This window comes from Anser brachyrhynchus (genome assembly GCF_964034855.1).
Source record: "Anser brachyrhynchus genome assembly, chromosome: 1".
In the NCBI taxonomy this organism is placed as follows: Eukaryota; Metazoa; Chordata; class Aves; order Anseriformes; family Anatidae; genus Anser; species Anser brachyrhynchus.
The window spans coordinates 3,134,657-3,157,775 of record NC_137694.1 but is presented as its reverse complement, the minus strand read 5'-3'; the positions used below and the strand labels follow the sequence as shown (position 1 = coordinate 3,157,775).

At 45.7% G+C, this 23,119-nt stretch overlaps 1 protein-coding gene across 5 annotated transcripts in view; it reads right to left on the bottom strand.

The window, feature by feature from the left end:
• PLXNA4 (plexin A4) overlaps nucleotides 1-23,119 on the bottom strand; it is a 425,098-nt gene that overhangs the window by 65,484 nt on the left and 336,495 nt on the right. For all 5 annotated transcript variants that reach the window (XM_080577830.1, XM_080577838.1, XM_080577839.1 and 2 more), the window contains 6 exons: nucleotides 16,715-16,811; nucleotides 14,056-14,246; nucleotides 8,012-8,163; nucleotides 7,254-7,371; nucleotides 2,112-2,248; nucleotides 274-441 (listed from right to left, as the gene is read on the bottom strand). In XM_080577830.1, coding sequence (XP_080433956.1) covers nucleotides 274-441; nucleotides 2,112-2,248; nucleotides 7,254-7,371; nucleotides 8,012-8,163; nucleotides 14,056-14,246; nucleotides 16,715-16,811 — 863 coding nt within the window. The remainder of the gene's footprint in view (nucleotides 1-273; nucleotides 442-2,111; nucleotides 2,249-7,253; nucleotides 7,372-8,011; nucleotides 8,164-14,055; nucleotides 14,247-16,714; nucleotides 16,812-23,119) is intronic.

The following is a 23,119-nucleotide window of genomic DNA, read 5'->3' as shown; positions in this document are numbered from 1 at the left end:
TGATTTGGAGAAAGAACACGGCTCCTGCCCATCCCTCACAAGGCTCTTTGGAAATTTTGTCCCAGGAGTACACACGGCTATGGAAATCCACGGTGCTACAGTGAATACAGAGAGCATTGCTGGCATTTATTGTCTTCCCAAGAGGCAAGTCCACCAGCTCTCATGGTTTTTTGGGATCTGGGAAGTGGGATCTTGGAAAGCACCATCACAAACATACCAGTGCTGCAGGAGAAAATAAGGGAAGCTGGTAGGGTGTGTTCCTGGGATGCTCACCTGAAGATGCTCCACTCAGGTTCAATCCTCAGGATGGTTGGATCCTCCACATACTCGTACTGCAGCTCCTGATGTATCTTGGCCTTGTCCACTCTCACAGACACCTTCACCTTCTCAAAGCCTTCATCCGAGGCAGTGGTGTTACAGACAATGTGTTTGGTGGATCTCCTGTGAGCAGAAGTGAGTAAATGTAAACCAGGCTCTGCCAGCAGCAAATCAATAGTGCCAATAACGGCCCAGCTTATGTCCTCTGACCTTAGCCTATTCCCTGTGAAGTGGAGAAACTCACTGCTGCAGGAATATGCTGGGAACAGTGTGACACATTCACCTGAGGAAGTGACATTGCCTTCTCACTGCTTTAAATAAAACCACAAGAGCCACCATTACTCAGGTCTCAGAATATAAACCGAATCCCAAGGGAAGTCCAAACCAGACCTCTCTCCAGAAATGTTTCTGAGTGATTAAATGCATGATGGATGTTTCCTTCCTGCCTGCAGGCACATGCAGCAGCAGCTCGTAAAAGGGGGTGTTTGCACCTCAGCTATCCAGTCTGGGATAATAAAGTTTACTTTGCATTAGGACTGTAAGCCTTGTTTAACTGCAGTTTGCAACATGCCTGAGACTTCTGCATGGGAAGTGCTAATGTAGTGGGAAGAATTTTATGGTTTTACTTAAAATGGATTCTGCATAAAAGTCTTCCTTTGGGGACTGGCTCAAAACCAGCTCCAGGTCTGAATTTCGCAGTGGCATTGCCTTCCATAAAGAGCCCAAAACCCAGTCCCCAAACACCCTCAGCCTTCCTAGCACTGTGATTTGTGACACAGATTCATCTTATATCCCTAGAAAGATGAAGCAGGGTTCATCCTTCCCTTGCAGCATGGCATTCACCCTCCAGGTGCTCTTCAAATTTCACTGGAAGTCCAGGCATTGTCAATCCCTTCTAAAACTCCCCAGTCTCTTTAGTAAGCAACTCCAAGCAGCTGTGGTTCCCGCTTGGCCTTTTAAATCACAAGCTGTGACTTCACCCTCCTGAATTATAGATGTTAAATCATGCTACAGTCCTGACAGGCAGCTAAAGAGGATTCCAGCATCCTGGAGAGGGAAGAGCTTTGCCCCAAGACAGTGGTCCCAAGTCCCCTGTGAATGGATCCTTCTTCTGCCAAGGAGAAGCAGGGAGAAATTGTGCCAGCTTTGTCTTGAGCTTCCACCAATACTGGCAGCAAAGTGCATTGCACTGGATAGGTTGGAGCTGCAGGAGCCCCTGGGAACTGGATTTAGGCTCATTCTCACAGGGATCAGGGAACATTCAGCAGGTAACACCGACATTAAGCCTCTCTGAACTGCAATTGAACGGGAGCCAACACCGAGCTGAAATGCTGCAAGTCATCCATTTCTTAGCACCATGGGACTATTCTAGGCTAAAAGGGAGGTGTTTTAATACTTAAAATTGGTGTTGTCAGATTTTCTTTTTTTTTGCCTCTTCTAAAGCGGGGACATGAAAATGAATCTTTTAAATTATGTACCCTCAGAGCAAGTAGCAAAACATGGGACCATGGAGAATTGCAGAGAAATTTGACAAGGGGCCATGGAAAAAGCCCATCAAATACCAATCAAAACAATGAAATAAATACTGTTCTCCCCCCTAAAAAACATGCACAGTACGGTTGCGCTGATCGAGCACAGAGCAGAATGCTCTTTTCCACGGCAGAACAGACATGGTTACAAGCAAAAGAGTCACTCAAAGGACAGGGTGTTTGGACTGCAGGAGAAATCTCTTGACTGCGATTGTTCACATCTTTCAGGTTCAGGTATACAAGGTGGGAAGGACTCCTCTGTACCTGTAGAAGAGGCAAGGTTGTCGCCCAAAGGTCACGATGACGTTGCTGCCTGCGTTGAGGTTGTTGCCTGTAATTGTCACCTGGGTGCCACCAGACACGGGTCCCCGCTTCGGCTTGAGATCAGTGAGCGTCAGAGTCTGTAAAAGCAAAGGGTGATGCTGAAAACACATAATAACAAAGGAACTTTCCCTTTCTCTTTGAAGTACTGGAGAAAGTTAGGCACACCCAGGGGGTTAACCACGTTAGGTGAACTTCAGAAGATGCGCATATTTTCCTGCTAAAAGAGGAGCGTTGAATGACTCCAGTTCTTTAACAGACACTACTTGAATGCTGACTTTGGTGAGATGAACTCAGACCTAACCCCAGTCTGGTTTCACCCTACAAAATAAGGCCTACCCTTATACCTGCTAGGAAATACCGTGTGCTTCCATAGTCAGTTCCATGCCTGGATCCACTGCAGCCATGACCTCCCATCTCCGCTGCCCGTTTGATACAGCTCAGGAGCATTTTTGCTATTATGCAACACCACTTCTGCAAGATAAGCTGGATCTCAAACTGCCTTGTTGGATCTTAATGGTGGCCCTTTGCCTCTGGAGAAAACTGCACAGCTCACAAGTAATGAAAGCCACCAGGTGCTTAGGGACATGGTTCGGTGGTAGACTTGGTTTTGCTGGGTTAACTGTTGGACTTGATGATCTTAGAGGTCTTTTCCAACCTAAGTGATTCTATGATTTTAAGATTACTCTAAAGCTTATTGATCTACCAAGGGAACAGGACTTGGAGGATGCTTAAAAATTTCCCTGTGCTCACAGCCTTTTCCCTGGGAAGGAAGAGAGCTGAGGTTCAACAGAGCATCTTGTAGTCCCAAAGCTGGGAGCATGTGTTCTGTCTCTCCCATGGGCACACCACATGACCCCAGGTCTTTCTCTTTCTCTTTTCACACTTTGACTCTGAAACAGTCTTGTACTGCATGTGTGTCCTGCACTAATATTGCACAGCATCACTCATGTTAAGATGTGCTCTGAAATACTACAGCCACAAGAAAGAAGAGCACTGCCCACATGAAATTTTTTTTTTTATTTCTGCTGATTGTCTCAGCCTCTTTTCCAAACATAACACAGTATTGCATTAATATATCAAAAAGAGGGCATAATTCCTTTAGAGGCCCCAAATCTCAAACCTTTTTCTTGCCTTCCTACTCTCTATTCTTCCCAAAAGCAAGATAAAATACTTGTACTCTGAAGGCACAGATCACCCTGTTACCACAATGCAGAGAGGAGACATCCATTTTCAGGGAGAAATTTGGAGTTACAGTTTATTCTTTCATTTGCATTTTAATAGAAAAACTTTCCACTCAGTCCCAAGTGAAAAGCCACTATATGCATTTAAATGAAGGTGTTTTTTTTTTTTTTCCTCTCTAAGAATGATGACACAAATGCTTGAAGCTCTCCTCAACATCTCTGAATGAGCAGGTACATCATGCAGTCACCTTATTGAGCTTTGGAGACCATTAATCCACGTTTATAAAGCTGCTTGACACACACCATAGCTCCCCCTTTCACACACATAGACCTCTCTCCGTCCTTGTGCCCTTATGGCTAATCATTTTGAAAAACAGCGACAAGGTTTCCACTTTGCTTTTGTTCAAAACGAAGTTACTGCTTGGAGACAGAGCTGAACTCGAAAATCAGAGATACTGACCAGTAGAAAAAAATTATTGACAGAGCTGGACTTTTCTTGTGTTCACACTTGCCTGTTTCTGATATGGTGGATTTGAGACTGTTTTTGCCTCAAGAAGTTGCTCACCTATCAGTTGCTGAAAGTTGGAGGATGTACAAGAAGAAAGAATAAACAAGAAATGACCTGTTTTTTACACTTGTCTGAGAATATTCTCCAGCAGATGTTATTGGGATACAAGGTGCAGAAAGAGACGTGTCTTCAGTATGTTGTGCTTCTCTATTTTTACGGTACTGCCTCGTGCTGTGATGGCAACTCCTCTTCCTTATTGATAGCCATAACTCAAATACAAGTTGTGGCCGACCATTAGGTTGCTGCTGGGAGATGACTTCCCACCCATGAAAAAATGGGTTGGGAATTGCCAGCTTGGTGCAGATAGCCTGCACAACTGCCCTGCAATACTAGCTACTTTACAAACCAGAGCAGGACATTTAAGTTAAAGACTCAGAGCCCTTATCCCAGTCCTTGATGTCCTTCTGCCCTTCTCCTCAATAGCTGAGAAAATGGCCATGCTCAATTCAGAATTCTTGCAGACCCAAATTACATCAGTGATGCTCCTTGGCAAAGTATTGATGTATCTCACGCCGATCTTACAAAAGGCTTTGTGGCTGAGCTTTCCAAGTTGTGATAAACCATTAATTATTCACAGTGGCGTTCATAAATATTGCACAGCGTGTTTGCAGTAAAACTCAGCCTCCAGACTGTTTACCATTTCCTAGCTGGTGAAAGGTGATGGAAAATGCATGGGGGTCTAGTGGATCTGTAATAGGCTGAAGTGGACAAGTGACAGCGAGGGAGAGAGGAGGCCAGAAAATCTTCTGTATCTTTCTAGGTACTTGACTACTTTCCTCTGCTGCCCAACCTTTTACTTTCCTCCACTATCTCCTTGGCATAGGCTGTCCTCAGAGAAGCTGCCATCAAAGCTGTGTCTAAATTGACCTCATGGTGCACATCAAGACTTTGGTTCCCAGGTCATTCCTCCTGGGGACAAGGGCAGAGGAAGACATGACCCACAGGCAGCTCGTGTACCCCGTTGTCCTTTCTATTGGGTCAATGGCAGCAGCAGGAGGGGCAGTATGCAGCCCAAGACAGAAGGGAGATCTGTTCAAAATGCTGTCCTGGAACAAGGATTATAGGAGCAGGCCCAGAAGAAATGCAACCAGATCACCCCACAGCACCTGCACTGAGCCAGAGACAGAATACAGGCAAACTTACTTCAGCATCTGATTTGAAAAAAAGAAAACAAAGAAAGAAAAGAAAAGGTAAAATCTCTTGGGTTGAAAGACAACAGCATTAAAATCATAGCAACAAAATGAGTAACATAAAAAGAGAGAGAGAAAAAAAATAAATGATTTTCATTTAGATCATCATAAATTTCATTTCAGCCTGCAACCAAATGTTTTGTTTCCCTTTTGGCTTATTGAACTCTCTAATGCAATTTGCATTTTTGATCACAGACCAGTTAAAAACAAACTAACAGCATTCTGAATTCAAAAGTTCAGGTTAGAAACGTTGGGAAGAACTGTTCTAGCATCTCTAAATTAAACTGCCTCTTTTTTAAAGCACCGAAATTAAGGATTCTGTTGAATTCAAAGCGTCAACCTTTCCATTTCTCACAGGAGAGGTGGAGGCTGAAACTATCAGCCAGGTTCGACCTTGCTTGGCTTCATACCTTTTGCAAAAGTAATTTCCAGAGGATTTGCTATGCGTCAGCAAGTGGCATTTAACTCCCGTGAGATGCCCTTCCGTAGCTCTCAAACATCTTCCTTCTCGTAAAGCTGCCACCCACCACTGCCAGATGCCAAGGTGTGCAATGTGTGCAACAACATCTCTACTCTCCTGGCAGAATTTCGGAGGAAGTCAAGCCACGCCAATGAACACAGCTCCTGCTACGAAAGCAGTGGATGCGGGAGAGGACATATGATGGGCAGGCTGGGGAGCATCGGTGTTTTATTCTGTCTAGCACAAAGGTATCAAGGTATGCAGCAGAGAAAACCCTGTTGGCTTCATGCTCATGCACGGCTGGGATAGCTGGCAGCCGGAAAGCCAGCAAGCAAAGGGAAAAGCTGTCACAGATGGACACGGATGATCAAAATCAGACTGTAATTCCAAGATTAGCAAAGGTGACGTGCTGAAGTGTAATGTCCTGGAAAGAGCCCTTCTGTCGGCATGGTGGGGGCCACCTCTTGAGGCGTCTCTGTGCCCCCGCCACTGTAGCACCTGAGTGACATTGGAAAATACAGAGATCTCCATTGCTCAAGGGGGAAATTGGAGAGATTTGCATTCATTACCAGTTCCTTTTACCATAAAAAAATAGTTGGGTATGTGGACTGTTTTAGAAAAGACCCATTCCCTTGCAGGAGTTGAGAGTTTGATGGGAACAAAGAGACCCTCTCATCTCAGACCTCCACAAGATCTGCACAATTCAGGGCCAGGTAATGTTTGCCTGTCCCCAGCAAGGGGCCTTACGGGAATAAGCAGGTCTCTTGGACAAGAAAGGCAGGCAGAAAGGGTGAGAATGGAGCAAAACAAGTCAAATGCACAACATTCATGGGGCTCTGCTCCTCTCTTCCGTGAGGCTTTCACCATGGCAAAGCCACAGTTTCAGGCTGTATTTGCACCTCTGTGGCAGTGCAGGATCAGGCCCAGATCCCCTCTGACTGCTTTGCAAGCTGATGTCCTGGACAGAGAATGTACCACAACAGTCTATGAACCCCACCAGTATCTCTAAAAAAAGAAGTGTGGTTACACTTTGAGTGCTGTCTAAAAACAGAGCAGACTCCAGACAACCTGCTAAAGGTGGCCACTCACAATCGGAATCTTTCTCTGCCTTGGAAAATTTGGAAATTTTTAATATTTGGGTCTGGAGATGCAAGCCCCAGTAATACCTTACAGCTCACTCTCAGCCTCAACTCATCCCTCCTGATCTAGTGCTGCTTCTAGCACTGCTTCTCCTGGACACCTAGAAGACCCCCTAACACAAGCACCCCTTGAATTGTACACCTTCAGAACTCTGGCAGGGCTAGCATTCCATCCAGGAAAAGTGAGATATCAGGAAGGGTTTTTTTTTTTGATTCCCCCCCCCCTTTTTTTTTTTAATTTCTTTCCTATATAGCATTTTTAACTATTAATGAGGATTTTCTGTACTAATTTGGACCGTGGCTGTATCTAACTGTAACTGGACTAATAATTTGGACTATTATTAGATTCGTGAAACATTAATTAGGCAAGCTATTTTTGCTCATAAAAAATTTCAAAAGGAAATGAAAGGAACAACTTGGAGTGCTCAGGATGGCAGTGAAGGGCTCAGAGGCTGAATTTGGTCAAGGAGAACAGACGGACAGAGAGAAGTGGACCCAGTGTGAGGACCTTCAGGGCCCAGGATATCTTCCTGCAGTATCTTACCATGAAGTAGTAGAGCTGTGAAGACCTGGCCATGAACTCAGGTTTGCATTCAGCCACACAGATCTCCACGAATCCAGCGTGCTGGCTGGGCTTGGCCTCCCCCATCTCACATACTATCCTGTGGAGAAAACAGAACCAGAGGCAAGGTTTTAGAGGTGGTTTTGCAGTCTGGGTGAGAAGAAAGCAGAGGAAACAGCCCACATTCTTGGAGAATGGACCGTAGACTTAACCCATCCTCTGCTCCTTTCCAGCCCAGGATCCAAACTGTGCACTGTTATTCTTTAAAGAAAGGTGTTTTTCGTCTGTTGGCACTGAGTGGAGCAGACACTTAGCTGGTGTAAACCACCATACCTTCACTTCATTGTATAGACAAATTCTGGGCGGAGGTCTTGTCCCCAGTCGTGTATGGTGGACAGCTTTGCAGCTGTAGGACTTGATCGTTCCTGCATGGAGAAAGCTGCTTCTTGGGGCTGCTGCCCCACAAACCGGGATTGAACACCCTTGTGGTGGCAGTTATTTGAAAAATAGTTAACTTTATGGCATATGCCATAACGATCACCCAAAATATGCAATCTAAATACGGTAATAAATGGATTATTAACTCCTGTTAATTCCTAGAGAGGAATGACTTCTTTAACTTCATGAATTCTTTGGATTTCAGGGAAAAGGAGGAGAATGAATTCCTCAAAGACCCTACACGTAGCAATAACTGGTAGTAGGTGTGCTGTGGCCCAGTGTCTGCCACACACCCAACTTACTGCTCTGCTGGGATGTACCCTTCCACCAGCGGTTTGCACTCCACTCCAGCCACTTTGACGTGAGATGCGATGTCTCTGAACTCCAGCCCCAGATTCTCCCCACGGATGGTCACTTTGGTCCCTCCTTCACGAGGGCCTGTCACGGGATTGATCTGGAGAAACAAGTCAAGAAATAAGAGAATAATCAAGCTACCTACATAAAGACATCAGCATCCTACCAGGAGAAATAAGAGGCAGTATGAGGCCTCTTTGTGGTCACTAGAGACACTCATAGTTTTGAATATTGATCAACTGAAGTAACCAACCTACTCCAGATACATCACTGGGTCCAGCTCCCTTGCAATTGTATCATTTCATACATGGTCCAACCTCCTGCCTCAGATCTCATTTCTTCTCTTTAGACTACTTGCAAAACAGCAAGAGAGGAATAGATGTCTTTGAGATAGGAGCAAGGGTTTCTACTGTTGCAGCTGAGTTCTGCACTTTATAAATTGTAAAAAGGCAGGAGTGGGCCACAGTACAAAGAAATGTAAGAAAGAACAAGAAAAGGACATAGTGAATTTATCTGGAAAGGACGTAAGTGGTTTTAGTCAGACACTTTAAGTTCAAAAAACCAAAAGCACAAGGAGTTTTTGATTTGTTCTGGAGGGAGATATTGAACACTGCTGACGAACTCAGCTGAAAATGTCCATCTGAAAACAGCAACAACAACAACAAAACAGCTCAGACACAATGGAAACAGAGTGCCAGGTTAGGTACAGAGCAGACAAACAGTGGCAGCGACAGTAGCAGCAGCTGCTATGTGCCAACACATCTCCAAAAGAGCCCCAGCTGCCTTCATGGAAGAGCTGGGTCCAGTGGAAGGGCAGAGATGGGAGCATGGTGTTTGTGTGATGGAGGACTTTTAGCTCTTGGTCCCTTAGACCCAGAATTAAATGAACGGGTGTCTTAGCAGTCATGGTGGTTGGTGGCATGACATTTTCTCACCGGTCTGGACCTTTACCAGACCTTAAGAGGGGTAGGATCGCTGCATCTTACTTGGCTTACCACCCAAGCTCCAGAGCTCACCTTTTTCCCATAGCAGAACTCCAGCCTGCACCCCGAGCTATCTCCACGTAATATTTCCAGCCAATGCAGAGGGGGGTGTAAATGGGAGAGCACTCTGCATTGCATCTATCACCCTGGTTCAGAGGTGGGAGAAAATTACCCTTGTAGATGTCTCCTCAACATTGAAACAGCATGGAAATCATGGTGCTGGCCCTTAATTATCTCGTTTCTGCCTTTCCAATTATTTATGGTGCCCAAATGTTTTGCCATATGACTGGCTAGCTGAAAGGATCTTCTAATGCTGCTTTCAAAGGGTATTCCCTTCCGCCCATTCGGGATGTCGTGGCTGCCATCTGCCAGCACTGGCAAGGCTCTCTCTGCAGTGAGGACAGGGGAATTCCCTTTCTGAGGTCAGTACCCGTTGGCCAATGGCCCTGCCAACTGGGAATCCAGGTCTGGCAGCTAGACCCTTGCCTAGCAGTGTGACTGGCAGGCAAAGCCAAGGCATTGGCATGAGCAGGACTGCCCTTGACCGCTTCCCAGCCCTGAGTCTGGCACCACAGTTAGCCTAATTTTGACCGAGAGGCTAATTTTTAGGCTGTAGAATCACAGAAACATAGAATGATTTGGGTTGGATGGGTTGGAATCATATGGGACCTTAAATATCATCTAATTCCAACCCCCCTGCCATGGGCAGAGACACCTCCCACTAAATCAGGTTGCCCAAAGCCCCATCCAACCTGGCCTTGAACCTTTCAGAGATGGGGCAGCCACAGCTTCTGGGGGCAGCCTGTTCCTGTGTCTTGCCAAGTTCATCTTTAATAAATGGAGACAGGCCCTGGAACCTCTAGAGGATACTTTATTCTAGGGTATTTAATATTAGGTACCAAAAACCACCTCCCATATGACTGTGTTTTTGCTTTGACTATACAAAGAGCTTACGGAAGTCAACAATTTAATAGCATGGATGATCACAGACAAGTGTTGGATTTTCTAGGTTTGTCTAGTGTACACACAACTTCTGCACCACAAGTCCTCTGCAATGGTCTGGGTAGGAAACTATGAAAGGAAGCATTAGCGTAAAGTGAAATTCATCAACGTCTTTGCTTTTCATCCAAACTAGAGATACCGAGGGATACTGCTACAGCATGGCACAGCAACTCCGAAAAGCCAAAGCTGGAACGGATATTTTTGTTGTCTCTACACCACACTCCAGACTGACACTTGCAGTGATGGGTCCTGATCATTTCTGATGCCCCAAAGCCACAGCAACTTCAGTCTGCACTGCACTAACCACGCCAGATAACATCTCCAGTCCAAAACATAGTCAAGTTCCACTCGAACCAACAAAATCAGATCTGTGGCAGGCTTATTCCTACTCTGAAAGTCAAGCAGACTCTTTAAGTCCAAAAAGAAAATATCACAACATTCATAAAACAGACAGATGAGATTTATTTGGGTTGGCTGAAGATTTCACCTTTGTGTGGTCTGTGATGATGATAGACAGGCAGAAGATGGATAAAAAGAAACAGAAAAAGAGTGGCATTTGTGGTTATCATCCAGAAAATGAGGAACATATCTTAAAAAAAAAAATAGAATAAAAATGGAATTTCTATTCGAGGATAAACTAATACTGATTGTCTCAGCTGGGGACTCAGCAATGAAAATCTGAGCTATTTCCCAAAAATGGCAATTCCAAAATATTTTGATTTTGCATCTTTAATAGGTATCTATTCAAGCAAAGTTTTATATTTGAAATATTTATCTCACAGACATCAGTTAACCCCCTTCTGATAAAACAAAACACTTTATATGAATGATGATGAGAGACTAGACAATATCTAGATAATGGTGCAGACTGCACCATACTGTACAAAACCATCCTAAGATGTACTAAAAGTGAAAAGAGAAAGTTAAATCACAATTTCAAGGTTTTATTTTATTTCCTTATGTATTAGACTCTTTTTTTAGAAAAGAACTCAGTTCCCCATGAAATGTTTTGCTACCAGTTTGTGGTTATTAAACTTGCTATCAAGTAGTTTTTACTTGTTCCAGTAAGGCAGGTGTCTAGTAAGGTAGGTCTGTGGCTAATTAGGGCTCACCTATCCTTGAAAGTACTTGCTAGAATGTGGAATGTATCCCACAGCATGTCAAAAGAGGATTTTTTTGGTGATATAACTAATGTCATTACAAAGAATAAAAGGAAGCCTAGTGTAAAAAGGAACATCTTGATAGAAGAAGTCCTTTATTTTGTAGAACTAGGGGTGAGTTTGAGACAAAAGTCACAGAAACTCAATGGAAACATTACGATCCTCCTTCCATGAGGATTTTAAAAAATTGTGATGACTCAAAAAACATCAACAGGAAACTTCCTAGATTGAAGTCAGCACAACACCCCTGAAAATCCCCTACTAAACAATGCGTTTTTTTTTTTTTTCATTTTTGAAGGCAAGCTTCAAAGCCCATACATTTCCTTAAAACTGGGGGACTTGGTATTCTCCCAGGAGCGTACGGGAGATTTTTAACCCCAGCTCACTTCTCTCCCACAGATGCCTACAACAAGAAGAAGGTGCTACTGCACTGTTTTCACAGCAAGGGAGAAAGTGCCTGTTCCTATCACAGGTGCAAAAATCTGGAATGAGACCTGTCAGTTTTGCAGAGGGGAATGCAGCCAGGGATACGAAAGCTGCCAGGGAGCCTCAGCTTTCTCTTCAAGACCCAGAGCTACGACGCTGCATCACAATTTACGCCCTCCGCTAGCATCAGCCTAATGCCACCACTTGTCACTCCGACAGGAAGGTTTTCGTGGCTGAGCAAGCCTCTAAGTCCTTTAATTTCACTGAGTGGCAATATAAATGCAGGAGCCAGGAAATAAGTGCAGGTTGTGGGAAGCTGTGTGCTAGGGTGCATGCGTGTGTGTGTGCCTGTGCAAGTGTGAGGACACGTGTTATTTCTCCTCCCTCGCCTGCACGGATATTTCCCTGGCTCCTGGCCAGACTACACTTGCTCTTACCAACAGCTCCAGACGTGCCATTAGCTGCAATATATAGCCAGTCACTTGAGATTACTTCCATGCTAATGGCTCAGAAAAAAAGACTTTCCAAGAGCTACTTACAATTGCACCAGACAGTTGGAATATTTCATGAGCGAATATTGCAATGATCTGTGCGAGCTTTGGGAGCTGCTGGAGGAAATGCCAGCAGAATTAGAAGTGTATCCCTTCTGGAGCTGTAACATGGAGAATGAGTGGTTTTCACCTCGTAAAGAGGCTGTAGGTGCAGGGTTTGGGTTCAAAGCATGGTGGAGAAATATGGATAGACCTTCAGAGAAGCACGTTACTGCATGGTCAAGCCCTTGTGGTTTGGACTTCAGCTTTAGTTGGCCATCTGACACCTCCCCAGTACTAAATTCTGTGAATCTCTATAACAATTCTGAACCTTTCCCAAGGTTTGAGAATCGGAAAAAATTCAGAAAAGGTTTCCCCTCAGCTCCCTATAATTTGCAAGGCCTCAGAAGTGAAATTTCCAAGTAGCTGTTCATTCTGGCTGTCTCTGGGCTTGGCTTCACAGCTTTGGGTGGATTAAGAATGACCAGCTGCAGACAAATGCAGGTGTGGTGGGGATCTCCACCTTGGAAACACCATAATTAGTATGGCACTAGGGTAATACAACTCCTTGGGTACTTTGAAGAGTGACAGACTGCAGCAAGATGGACAGAAACAAAATAAGAGGCGCTCCTTTCAATGGCATCTAGGAAAACTAGTTTCTACCCAGACTTTGCTCACAAAAAACCTCCATCCATGGACACTAGTTTAGAGCCGTAACACCCACATCTTTTGATTCTTAATTAAATACAATTGAAAAAAAAACTTTTCTTAGTTTCTAGGAAAATAGCCCATTTATTATTTTATATTAAAGCACAGCCATGGAGGCCAGATTTTCCTCATTGTTCTTTCGCTTCTTTGTCTCGTTTTCTTCCTTGCTGTCCTCAGTTGCAAATAAGGCCTTATCCACTCTGAAAGTTTACTCGTGTTAATTAAAGTACGGTGACTGGGAAATGCTTAAGGCAGGGGGCAATTGGTAAGGGTGTACTTCCCATTATCATGGCTCAGATCTGTCAATCTGCCTGCCTATGACCTTGCAAATGCTGTCCATCATGATGGCAGAGGCATCCTAAGAGCAGATAAAATCACTTTAGGCTGAAGTCCCAGCTTCTCTCCCTTGCTGTCTTCACCTTCCTTTGTTTCTTCTTTCTATCACCTTTTTATTCTCTTATCTCCCCTTTGCACGTTTCCCCTAACTCTGCGTTTGGCCCAGTCAGCACAATCAATAGGAAACCTTCCAAGGGACCTTGCTACCTTGGAAGGTCCACCCAGCCTTGCCCTCACTCTCCCTTTATCACTTAATAGTTGATTTCCAAGCTTCCCTTAGACCTGGCCTGAGCCTGTCTCCTTCTTGAGCCTTCGGAAGGGAAGGCTGACAATTGCACAGGGCTTTGATTGATCAATGGGGCTGATTTTCACCTTGCAAAGTCAGCCAAGCAAACAGAAAAGAGTTACTCTGCTGGAGTTAGTGGAGTCTTGTTTTTTTTTTTTTTTTTTTTTTTCCTGGACATGATGCTGTCTGCATCCTGCTGCCAGGAGGCATGAACTACACCCTGCCCTCTTCCTTGGCCTCCTTTCAGCAAAGCTCCAAACACTCTGGGATCACTCAGCTTCTCTTCTCAACCAATCTGGCCAGAGAGGCTCTTTCAGCCTTCATTTGATAACTCCCACGTAGTCGATTTGAGATGCCCCCAGGTGTCTTGTCTCACCTCCAGAAGGCCCAGGAGTCCCAAAGGCCTCATGTGGTATCTGCCAGCCCTGCGTGGGCAGCTCGCAGGCTCTGGGGTACCCAGCACTGACCTTTCCCTCACCAACCCAAAGCCAAATCAGGAAAATAAACCGAGGCAAGGGTACAAGATTGGACACACCGGCTTCTTGCAGATCCGTGACTTACATCTGTGATCTTGGGGTTGGTGCATTTGCCCTTGGTGCTGGACAACTCCAGCCACTGGCTGTCCTGGGCCGGGCAGTGCTGCTTCAGCGTGCACTGGTTCTGTCCCTCACACCAGCCACACTCGAAGTCCGGGTCGGCTTTCAGGCACAGGCCACAGCTGTCACGCATGGCCCCACACTTGTACAGGTGAACTGTGGGGATAGGAAAAGGGAGAGGACCTCAGAGATGCAGACAAGATGGGTGAGTGGTGGGATGTCGGGGGGCGTAGCGAGGCGAGAGGAGGGGAGGTGTTCAGGGATGCTCGTCCCAGAGGCAGTGTGGGACTTTTGCAGGGGGATAAATAATGGGGGATAAAATGTTTACACCCTGATAGAGTGGTGAGATAAAAGATATTTTTGGAAGGTGAGAGCAGAAGGGGTGCTGCCCTCAGTAAGGTGATGGGCTGCAAGCAGGAGGGTGGGAAGAAAAGTGCTTGGGCAGTGACATGGCCTCGGACCAGCCCTTTTTCTTAGAATATGAGACACTACCACCAGTCTCAGCCTCCGCTCTCCATCTTCAAATTGTTTCCTATACCTTCCCTACCCACAACCTAAAACTTCACGCTGGGGAATTTTCCTGGAACACCTTACCCAGCACTGGGTGTCAAGGTACAGTCACTCAGGTTTCTCACTTAACATAAATCCTAAGAGAGAATAATAAAGCCACAATAGTTTGGTATGAGGCTGAATCCAGGAATTCACAATCAGCTTTTCCCCCTTCTTCTGCTCCAAAAATTCAGACTGTTTTACACTTTGAAGTACTAAGTTGATCCTCCTCTAATACAGACAGCAAAGATTAGTGCTTAGCTCTGTCTCAGGCTGCTAATAAGTGATTAGAGGCAGTCAAAGCTTTTTTTTTTTCCAAATAAATCTTAACATTTTTGCAGTTCTATGAAATAAGATCCTGCTATTTATCCTTATTTTACAGATGTGTAAACTGAGGCCTGAGTTGCACAGGGGGCTGATAGCAAACGTCTCCTCCCCGAGGCTGAAGACGGCAGAATTGAGGTTTTCAGGCTAGCTTATCTGTGTATTTGTGTGGGTGTTGGTGGTTTTCGTTGTAAGATGGGGGATTTTCCCTTTGTACTTCTGTTTTGCCATGTCAGTAAGTGACTAAAGTCTTGTCTGTGGTTATTATTATGCACAGTCCAAAAGCTCAAAGGCTTTGGATATGTGTGCTGAAAAGCTTCAGCTCTCCATACCTGCACCTTGCTCTCCCAGAAGTCAGCAAGTATTGGCCAAGACAAGGAAAAGCTCAAAACCTTTTTATTTCTTGAGGCTGGTTGCAAGAAAAGTTTTCAAAACATCTGTCAATCACAGTGTGCTTCAGGCCTCCTGGGATACTGGTGATTCCTTATTTTTCTGTTACTTTCCCTCATTTTTTCTGAGCTCATCTGCTCACTATGGTTGGTTTAGTTCAGCTTTTCAGCCCACCAGCCCAGCTTATGTGATGTTGGCTATAAAAGTGGTGAATGACCATCTTGCAACTGCACTGAGAAAGACACTGGATCTAATCCTGCCTCTGCCTCTCCCTCTTGATTTTCCAGAGAAGAAAGTTTGCTCATTTGCAGCACTGTCAAAAATTCAGCTTTTAACCACTATATGTGTGCTAGTAAATAAAGCTCTATGCCCACGTAAGCATGTGTTGTGTGCTTCCACGTGGGGCTGCCACATGCATGTGGCTGTTGCCTTTCTGCCCCAAAACATGATGGTATAATCCAGACTATCCCTTTGATGGAAAAGGGTCATGCAGTGGGGAGAGGGGTCAGCTCAGCTCAAGGATGGGTGTGAGATGGTGTGAGAGGAGCAAGGAAACACCTGATAGGGAGAGAGGGACTGGGACGAGTACTGGGTAGTGTCCAAGAAAAGGGAAGGTAAAGTGAGGGAGGGAGAAACTTCTGAGGGGTGGTGGTGTGGGGAGGAAAGACTTCAGGTCTGAGCTGTAAGAGGCTGAGCAGAGAGGGAGCCTGATGGAAACAGCTCCAGGTGTTTGAGGGTGAAGGACAAGAAGAAGAGGATATGGCTGAACCCTCCATCTCCAGCCAAAATCCCTGTCTCTGAGTTGGAGAAGCAATGACCCTCTGTGAGAGACACATCAACCCCGTCATCCATGGTAATGAAACAGAGCGGGGCTCCGGGCAGGAGTTGGGTCTGGGTCCTTTGCCATTGTGGTTTTGCTTTGTTCAGCCTTTTCCTCCTGGCGAGGCTGCAGCCTTTCTCCTCCCCCTCTCCCTTGCCCTGTTCATTACCACATCACCTCTGAGCAGAGAGTGCCTGATCTCCTGGCGTGTTAACTCGAAGAGCATCATTGCAGGGGAAATAAAAGAGGGGGAGAAAGCACGAGAAGGAGGGGCAAAGACACAAGACACAAAAAAAGTGGGGAGAAGCAGGAAGCAAAGGTGATGAAGGGGAAAGCCATGCAAGTGGGAGGGAGAGTTGCATTTCTCCAGGGGGAAAAGCAAAAAAAATAAAAATAAAAATTGGCAATTTGCAGGGTGCAGAGAAAAAGTCTGCACCAGACAGCACGAGGAGATGGTGGCGGCTTTGTTAAGCGTAGGGAGCGATGAGGCCCGTTGCTAAGGTTACTGCTTCCAAGGACAAGTTGAAATAATTCTTTTTACCTTTGTTCTGTGCTGGGTTGTCGATGTTGAAATTCCCGTTCCACACAACCGTCAGCTCCACCGGCAGGCTGTTAATCTCCATCCCTTCGTACGAATACTGGAAGCGGGAGAGCAAAAGGGAAAAAAACAACAAAGCCAGCCTTACTTCATGCCCAAAGGTTGGGAAGGGTCCTGAGGTGGGCAAGAATTGATATTGCAAGTTGTGAACAAGAGAAATGGAGCTGTCACCTACCTCCCTACCTGTTGTTACCTCCAAGAAAGCCACGGGAAGCTCTCAAAGTTGTGGTTCTCAATGGAGCAAGCCGTGTCCATCTCAACAGCCCATGAGTCTTATCTATTAGGTGAATATTCTGTGATTTCAGCATATCTGCACATTATAGGGTTGGCAAAGTACCTTCTATCACAGCTCTGAAGAATATTTTGCCAACTCTTGGGTGCACCTCTAAGGCGTACATTATGCACTGTGGATGTGCCATCAAAATATACCTCTGCTGTGTACTCTGTAGGTACTGGGTTTGTATCTAAGGTTATCTACATGAGTGTTAGTTTGAAGAGCTCTTGGGTGCTGAGTGAGGTCTTAGAAAGCAGGGAATGGGCATAACTTGGAAATGCCTTAAAAGGGGGGAAAATGGAGGTTCTGTGTAATTATAGACCTGTCAGACTAACTCGGCTTCCCAGAAAGAAAGTACATCAAATTATTAAACAATCAATTTATAAGCACCTGCAAGATGATAAGGTGATAAAAATCAGCCAGCATAGATTTGTCAAGAACAAATTGTGTCAGCCTCATCTAATTTCCTTTTTTGACAGGCTTAATGGCTTTGTGGATAAAGGGTAGGCAGCAGATGTGATTTATCTAGATTTCAGTAGAGTATTTGCTACTGTCCTGCAGGAGATTCCCATAAACAAGCTAGGGAAATGTGATCTAAAAGAATCAACCATAAGGTATATGAACGAGCTGCCAAAAAAGGTCCCAAATCAAATAATTCAATGTTGGGCTGGGAGGGTGTTTCTAACGGAGTTTTGCTCTGGGTCTGGCATTATTCAGTATTTCCACTGCTGACTTGGTTGATGGACTGCAGACCGTGCTAACAGCTTTGGTGAATGACTCTGTTCTGGGAGAGAGTGCAAGAACATCCAAAGGCAGGGTTAAGAATTCAAAACAAACTTGACAATTTGTAGAACGGGGCCAAAGTCAACAAAGTGAAATTCAGCATAGGCGAACAGCGAGTATTCTTCGGTAGGAGAAATCGATGCAAACAAATACGAAATTAGAGTGACTGGCCAGCGCTGCAGAAAATGGTCTGGGGACTGCTGGAGATCGCAAGCAGATTGTGAATCAAGTGCCATATTGCTGCCAAAAAAACAAGCAAATCTCATTTGGGGATGCACTAGACAGAGTTTCTTACACACACAAGCCCCAGGAGGCAATTATTTTTCCCTGTTCAGAACCAGAAAAGCTTCAGCTGGTGTAGAGGGTATCCAGTTTCAGCAAATATGTATTAAGAAAAGCTTAGAAGTCTTTTGAGACAGTTAGACAGACTTAAACAAATACTTGTCAGGCACAGTCAAGGTACACGGATCTGGCCTTAATGAAGGAAATGGAAGCTGGTCTCTGGGGGTCTTTTCCAGCCCCCCACTTGGTGAACTCTCAGACACGTGGTACTTGGTGTGTTTTTTTCCAGTCAGGTTTTGGTTTATCCTAAGTCAGTTCACACAGAGTTCACTCGGTTGCCCGTCAGATCCCACTGCCCGCCTCCATCAGCAGCTTCCACCCAGCACTTCACCCAAAGGCAAAAAGCCTCCTACAAGGGAGAGGAGAGGATGCATCACAGCGACGGTTGCTTAAAGGACAGAATGGGAACAAGGCAAGAAGAGACACTGCTACTGACTGCAGCACTTGTACGAATTTACTATCTTGAGATCAGGAATATCCCACAGCACTGGGATCTACAGCAGGACAAGCTTCCACTCCTAAATAAATACATGTTCCCTCTTATGAGACTAAATACAGTTCAATAAGCTGTCTGGTTTTGCTGGATATGTCTTAGGGACCACAAAAAAATCCCCATCGCTAAGGTCTCGGCACCGTTTTCCACAGAGATATCAAAGCTCTGAACCTTCAGAGGCAGGTTTTCCTGTATCCACTAATTGCCATATAATTGCAGAGCAAATCATATATGGTGATTTCTGTCCATTACGGCAGAGTGAGTGCTAGTCGCACGGTAATTTCTGTTTGGACAAACTAAACACAATTAGCCGGTAATCTGCAGGCCCCTGTGATTATGATCTAGTTGTAGGGTATTTATGGGTATGAGCTTTGTGGTTACCATGGAAGTAAAGAGCTGCCGCGGGTTATCCGAGTCCTGCGTGATAGGGCTGTGCCCGCCAGCCTCATTCAGTATTAGCATTTTTATAACACTCCTCAGTGTCACTGCCAGCAAGATGCAAGATGATGCAGAGCCGCTTGGACTCACAGCACTGACTTTTCACAGCTTTACGGAGCTAGGAGCAAGGATGGGGAGACTGGAGTGGGAAGGAGAGCGACTGAAAAGTAAAGAATAATTAATCTTCTGCCAGTCAGGAGCTTTGCTGACACCTGCTTTGCATGGCACTTGGCAAACGTTGATTGGAAATGGGAAGGAGCGTATGTGCAGAATGGCTGGTCACCCTTAAGTCGCAAGTTGAATCCGTAGGTGCATGAGGAAGCATTAATTTCTGCCTCGGAAGATCCTCATGTGTGTGATTGGGATTTATCTGTTAGCAGAGCCTAGGCAGGGCTGCCAAGGGACAGGCAGCTGGAGTCCCCCAGAGCCTTTCATCCCACTGAGAATCCCAGTGCCAACAGCAGGAGCCCAGCTGGGATTTTAGATCTTATCTGCCTGTGGCACCGGGGGCAAACACATATTAGGGTTGTTAACTCGGTAGAATTGATCCAGAGCTGGAAACGGATGCGAGGGAATAAGCAACGAGATCCCCATGGAAGAGCTCCAGGGATGAAACCAGCTGGCGGCTGGAAGGAGGATGCTCTCTCTGCCTTGCCTGGTCTGCTCAGACAGCTCATGGGCTGCACGGCAACCAAACAGAGCAATTTGCAAAGTAATGGAGAGTAGATGCTCCGTCCTGCTCAGACCACAGGAGCTGCTAACTCATTGTGGTCTCTGTTCAAAGCCCGCTGAAAGCAAGAGGAGTCTTTGAAAAGGATTTGCTGGGCTGTAACAATAAGATGGAAATATGTTTCAGAGGAGAGAAAAGGGCTGAGGCATCGATCTGCAGGACGCACAGCAGAGCTTCCTGGGCACTCCTGCTACGAGCATTCATACCACTAAGGCTTGTATGTACGTGTCGCCTCGCACAACTTTCTCCAGCACAGGCAAAATTGTTCAAAAGACATAAATCCGACCCCAAAGTCTGCAAAATCTGGATTCCCACCACGCATATCAAATCAAAGTAGAAAATTACAGGCAATTTAGAGGCCCGAACTGAGAAAGAGAGGCTGCCCTCCCAGAAGGGCAGGCTGGCTCTCATCAGGAAATGCCAAAAAGCTGATAGAAGGAGCTGTTGTAATTCACAGGAACAGCACATTGTGTTTTGAACTCTCAAGCACCAGCTCTTTGTCTCTTAAACTCTTTGCTAGTATCAGATAGCCTTACAACAGGGGCTGAGCCCGTGGCATCGCTCGGCCGTTTTGCCACACTGTTAGCGGTTTAACATATTGTGCACAAGCCACTGTAAACACGGTGCCTGTTTGTCTCCTGGAGGTTTTCACCACCAAGTTCCCTATCCTCAGGCTGAGATCGTGGCTGCAAAAAAAATCACAGCTCTCAGTTTTGTAACAGCCATGCGAACATTAGCTGACTGAGCAGCAAGATGCTTTGCTTTACACTAATCTGCACGTTCCTGGCTCCTCTGGGCATCCCATTAGTGACTACGAGCACCCTGAATTAGAGGAACTCGGCTTTGCAGACCTCTGTGCCTTGTGGTTTGTGCAGAAGCAGAGGGATGCGACCTCTTGGTGCATCCTCCTGAGATGCTGTGCAACACAAAGACCTTTGGCGGTTTGTCCTGGGCACGCTTAGGACAATAAACCAAGATTGGTTACGTGATGTACCTCCAACATGTCCAATAGCAGGGAAACATCTGTGGACAAACAGCATCGTGGTTTTATTTTAGTGTTTGTTTTCCTTGACAGCACAAAGACTGCTTTTGTGTTTAGAGCTTGGGCATGGGGACTGATTCCTGTATCTGGCTCTGCCACCAGTTCCTTGCGTGACCCTGTGCAAAGCATTTAATCCCTCTTTGCATCAATTTTCTGGCCATAAAAAGGAGGCAGAAACCTTCTCGCTCCCAGCCATCCCTTCACCTTGAGTTCTTTGCTTACTAGAACTGGGACTGAACCTCTGTGTCTGTGGATCCTCTCTGTGTCTGTGTTATCACCCACAACAAAAGAGCCCACATCATGACTAGGGTTCCTCTGTGATATCTGAATGTAGATAAATTAATTTAATAATGTAGATAAATTAATTTAATAATTTCACAATAATTGAGAGGCGTATGTATGACTCAGCCCTGGGCTCATCTGCTTTTGGCCTCCTGTAAGTGTGTTTTCCCATCATGTTTGGGAATAGTTGCTCTTTTTTTTTTTTTTTTTTTTTCCAGCCCTGTATTTGTTTTTGTTTTCTCACTCCCTCTCTGCGAGCCACGCCACAGAGTCAAGTGCTTCTGAGATCTCTTGCTCAAGTGCAATAACGTGACAAATGCAACATGTTTGCTTTTCCTATTCCTCTCTCACCCAGCGCTTTGAGCTGTCCCACCCCGGGTCTCGCAGCACACGGACCTGCGAAGGGCTTTGAGGCAAATTATCAGCAGGGATTTCACTGCCTGCATGTGCCAAGACCAGGCACCGGGGACAGGCTGACATAGAGCAAATGTGTGCTTAGGTCTTTGAAGCTGGTGATGGCAGTGATCGTGGCACGGTCAGGCAGGTCATCGCTCACCCGTTTTCCTCTTCTTTATGCTGAAGTTTGCTGACTGTTGGGCTGATTGCAAGTGCTGGGTCTCCCAGTGCTTCCCACTGGGGAGATTGCTCCGTGCCCTAATAGATCCATTCCAGCCGTTTCGGGTAAGGTTTTTATTTACTTATTTATATGCCTCCTTAGCTCTCCTCCTTTTCATTTCCTCCCATCACTCCGTGTCCAGACTGTCGGCGGAGCTATCGTAAGTGCAATAAGGAATGGCAGGCAGGGTCTCTCTGAGCGATAATTGTGTGCCTTGGGTGGTGTGATAGAGGACAAAGCCCAGAGCTGAGAGGCTCAAACCACTTGACAAGAACAATAATTGTCCCGAAGCGTGCTGCCTGCAGTGACTTATTGCTGTTATCAAATGAAATATCTACAGGAAAGACAGGGAGAGAGATGGAGCCGGCTATTGACTGGACCAAGCACCTAGGCACCATCAGTGCTGAATATGACATTACTGACAGGCCATCAGATAGGCTGGCCCCACCTGGGTGTCCTTAAAACATCTCTTAATTGAACTTGGAGCCACTTAGAAAAGTGCCTGCTTAAGACGGATGGACCTGGTCTTCATCTCGGCTCCCCTGGTGTAGATCCTGAGGGACCAGGCAGCCAGGAGCAAGAGTTAAGACTTTTTTTTTCCTGCTCCCATTGTGTGTAAAAGCAGGAAAACTCCTGCATTTTGCAGAAGGTGTTCTGCAGGAGCTGAATTTGAGCTCCTTGGTGCCTCCTGTACGATGGGAGGGGACAGAACTTGAGGCTTACGTCGGAAAACAAGCCAAGAATGATTGCTTAGTCTAGCATGCATCGCCAACAGAAAGATCTGCTGGCAGGATAGCATCCCTTCAGGGACACACCATCACAACACATCCTCCCACCCTCCTTTGGACCTTCTCCAAGCCTGCAATGCAGGTGCTACGCTCGGCGCCTCATCCAGCTACTCTGCTGAATAAAAAGCTCGGCTGAAGGGGGCTGATTCAATTTGCAAACAAGCTCATACAGCTGTTCCTAAAGCCAGGTGACCCTCGGAGCAGAGGCTCATTGTATCACGGTGGCTCCAGACAGAATGCTAATTTTGGCAGGAAAGGAAATAATCATGATGGAGACATACCTACAGCACTCCTTTCCCATTGTCTGTGTCCTCTGCCACCTGCTCAGAGCCTGGGCATCTCTTCCTTTTTTTTTTCTTTTTTTTTTTGTATCTGTGTGAATGTTTCTTTCTTTTGTTTGGCTCTCCCTTGCACATCTCTTTCTCTTAGTGTCTGGTAAATTCAGAGCAACAATGAAATAACATTTCTCACAGGGGAAAAAAATAGCCTCAAATCAGAGAGCCAAAGTGCCTTTAAAAGAAGAGAGAAGAAAAGAGAAGGGAAGAAAAGAGAGGGAAAAA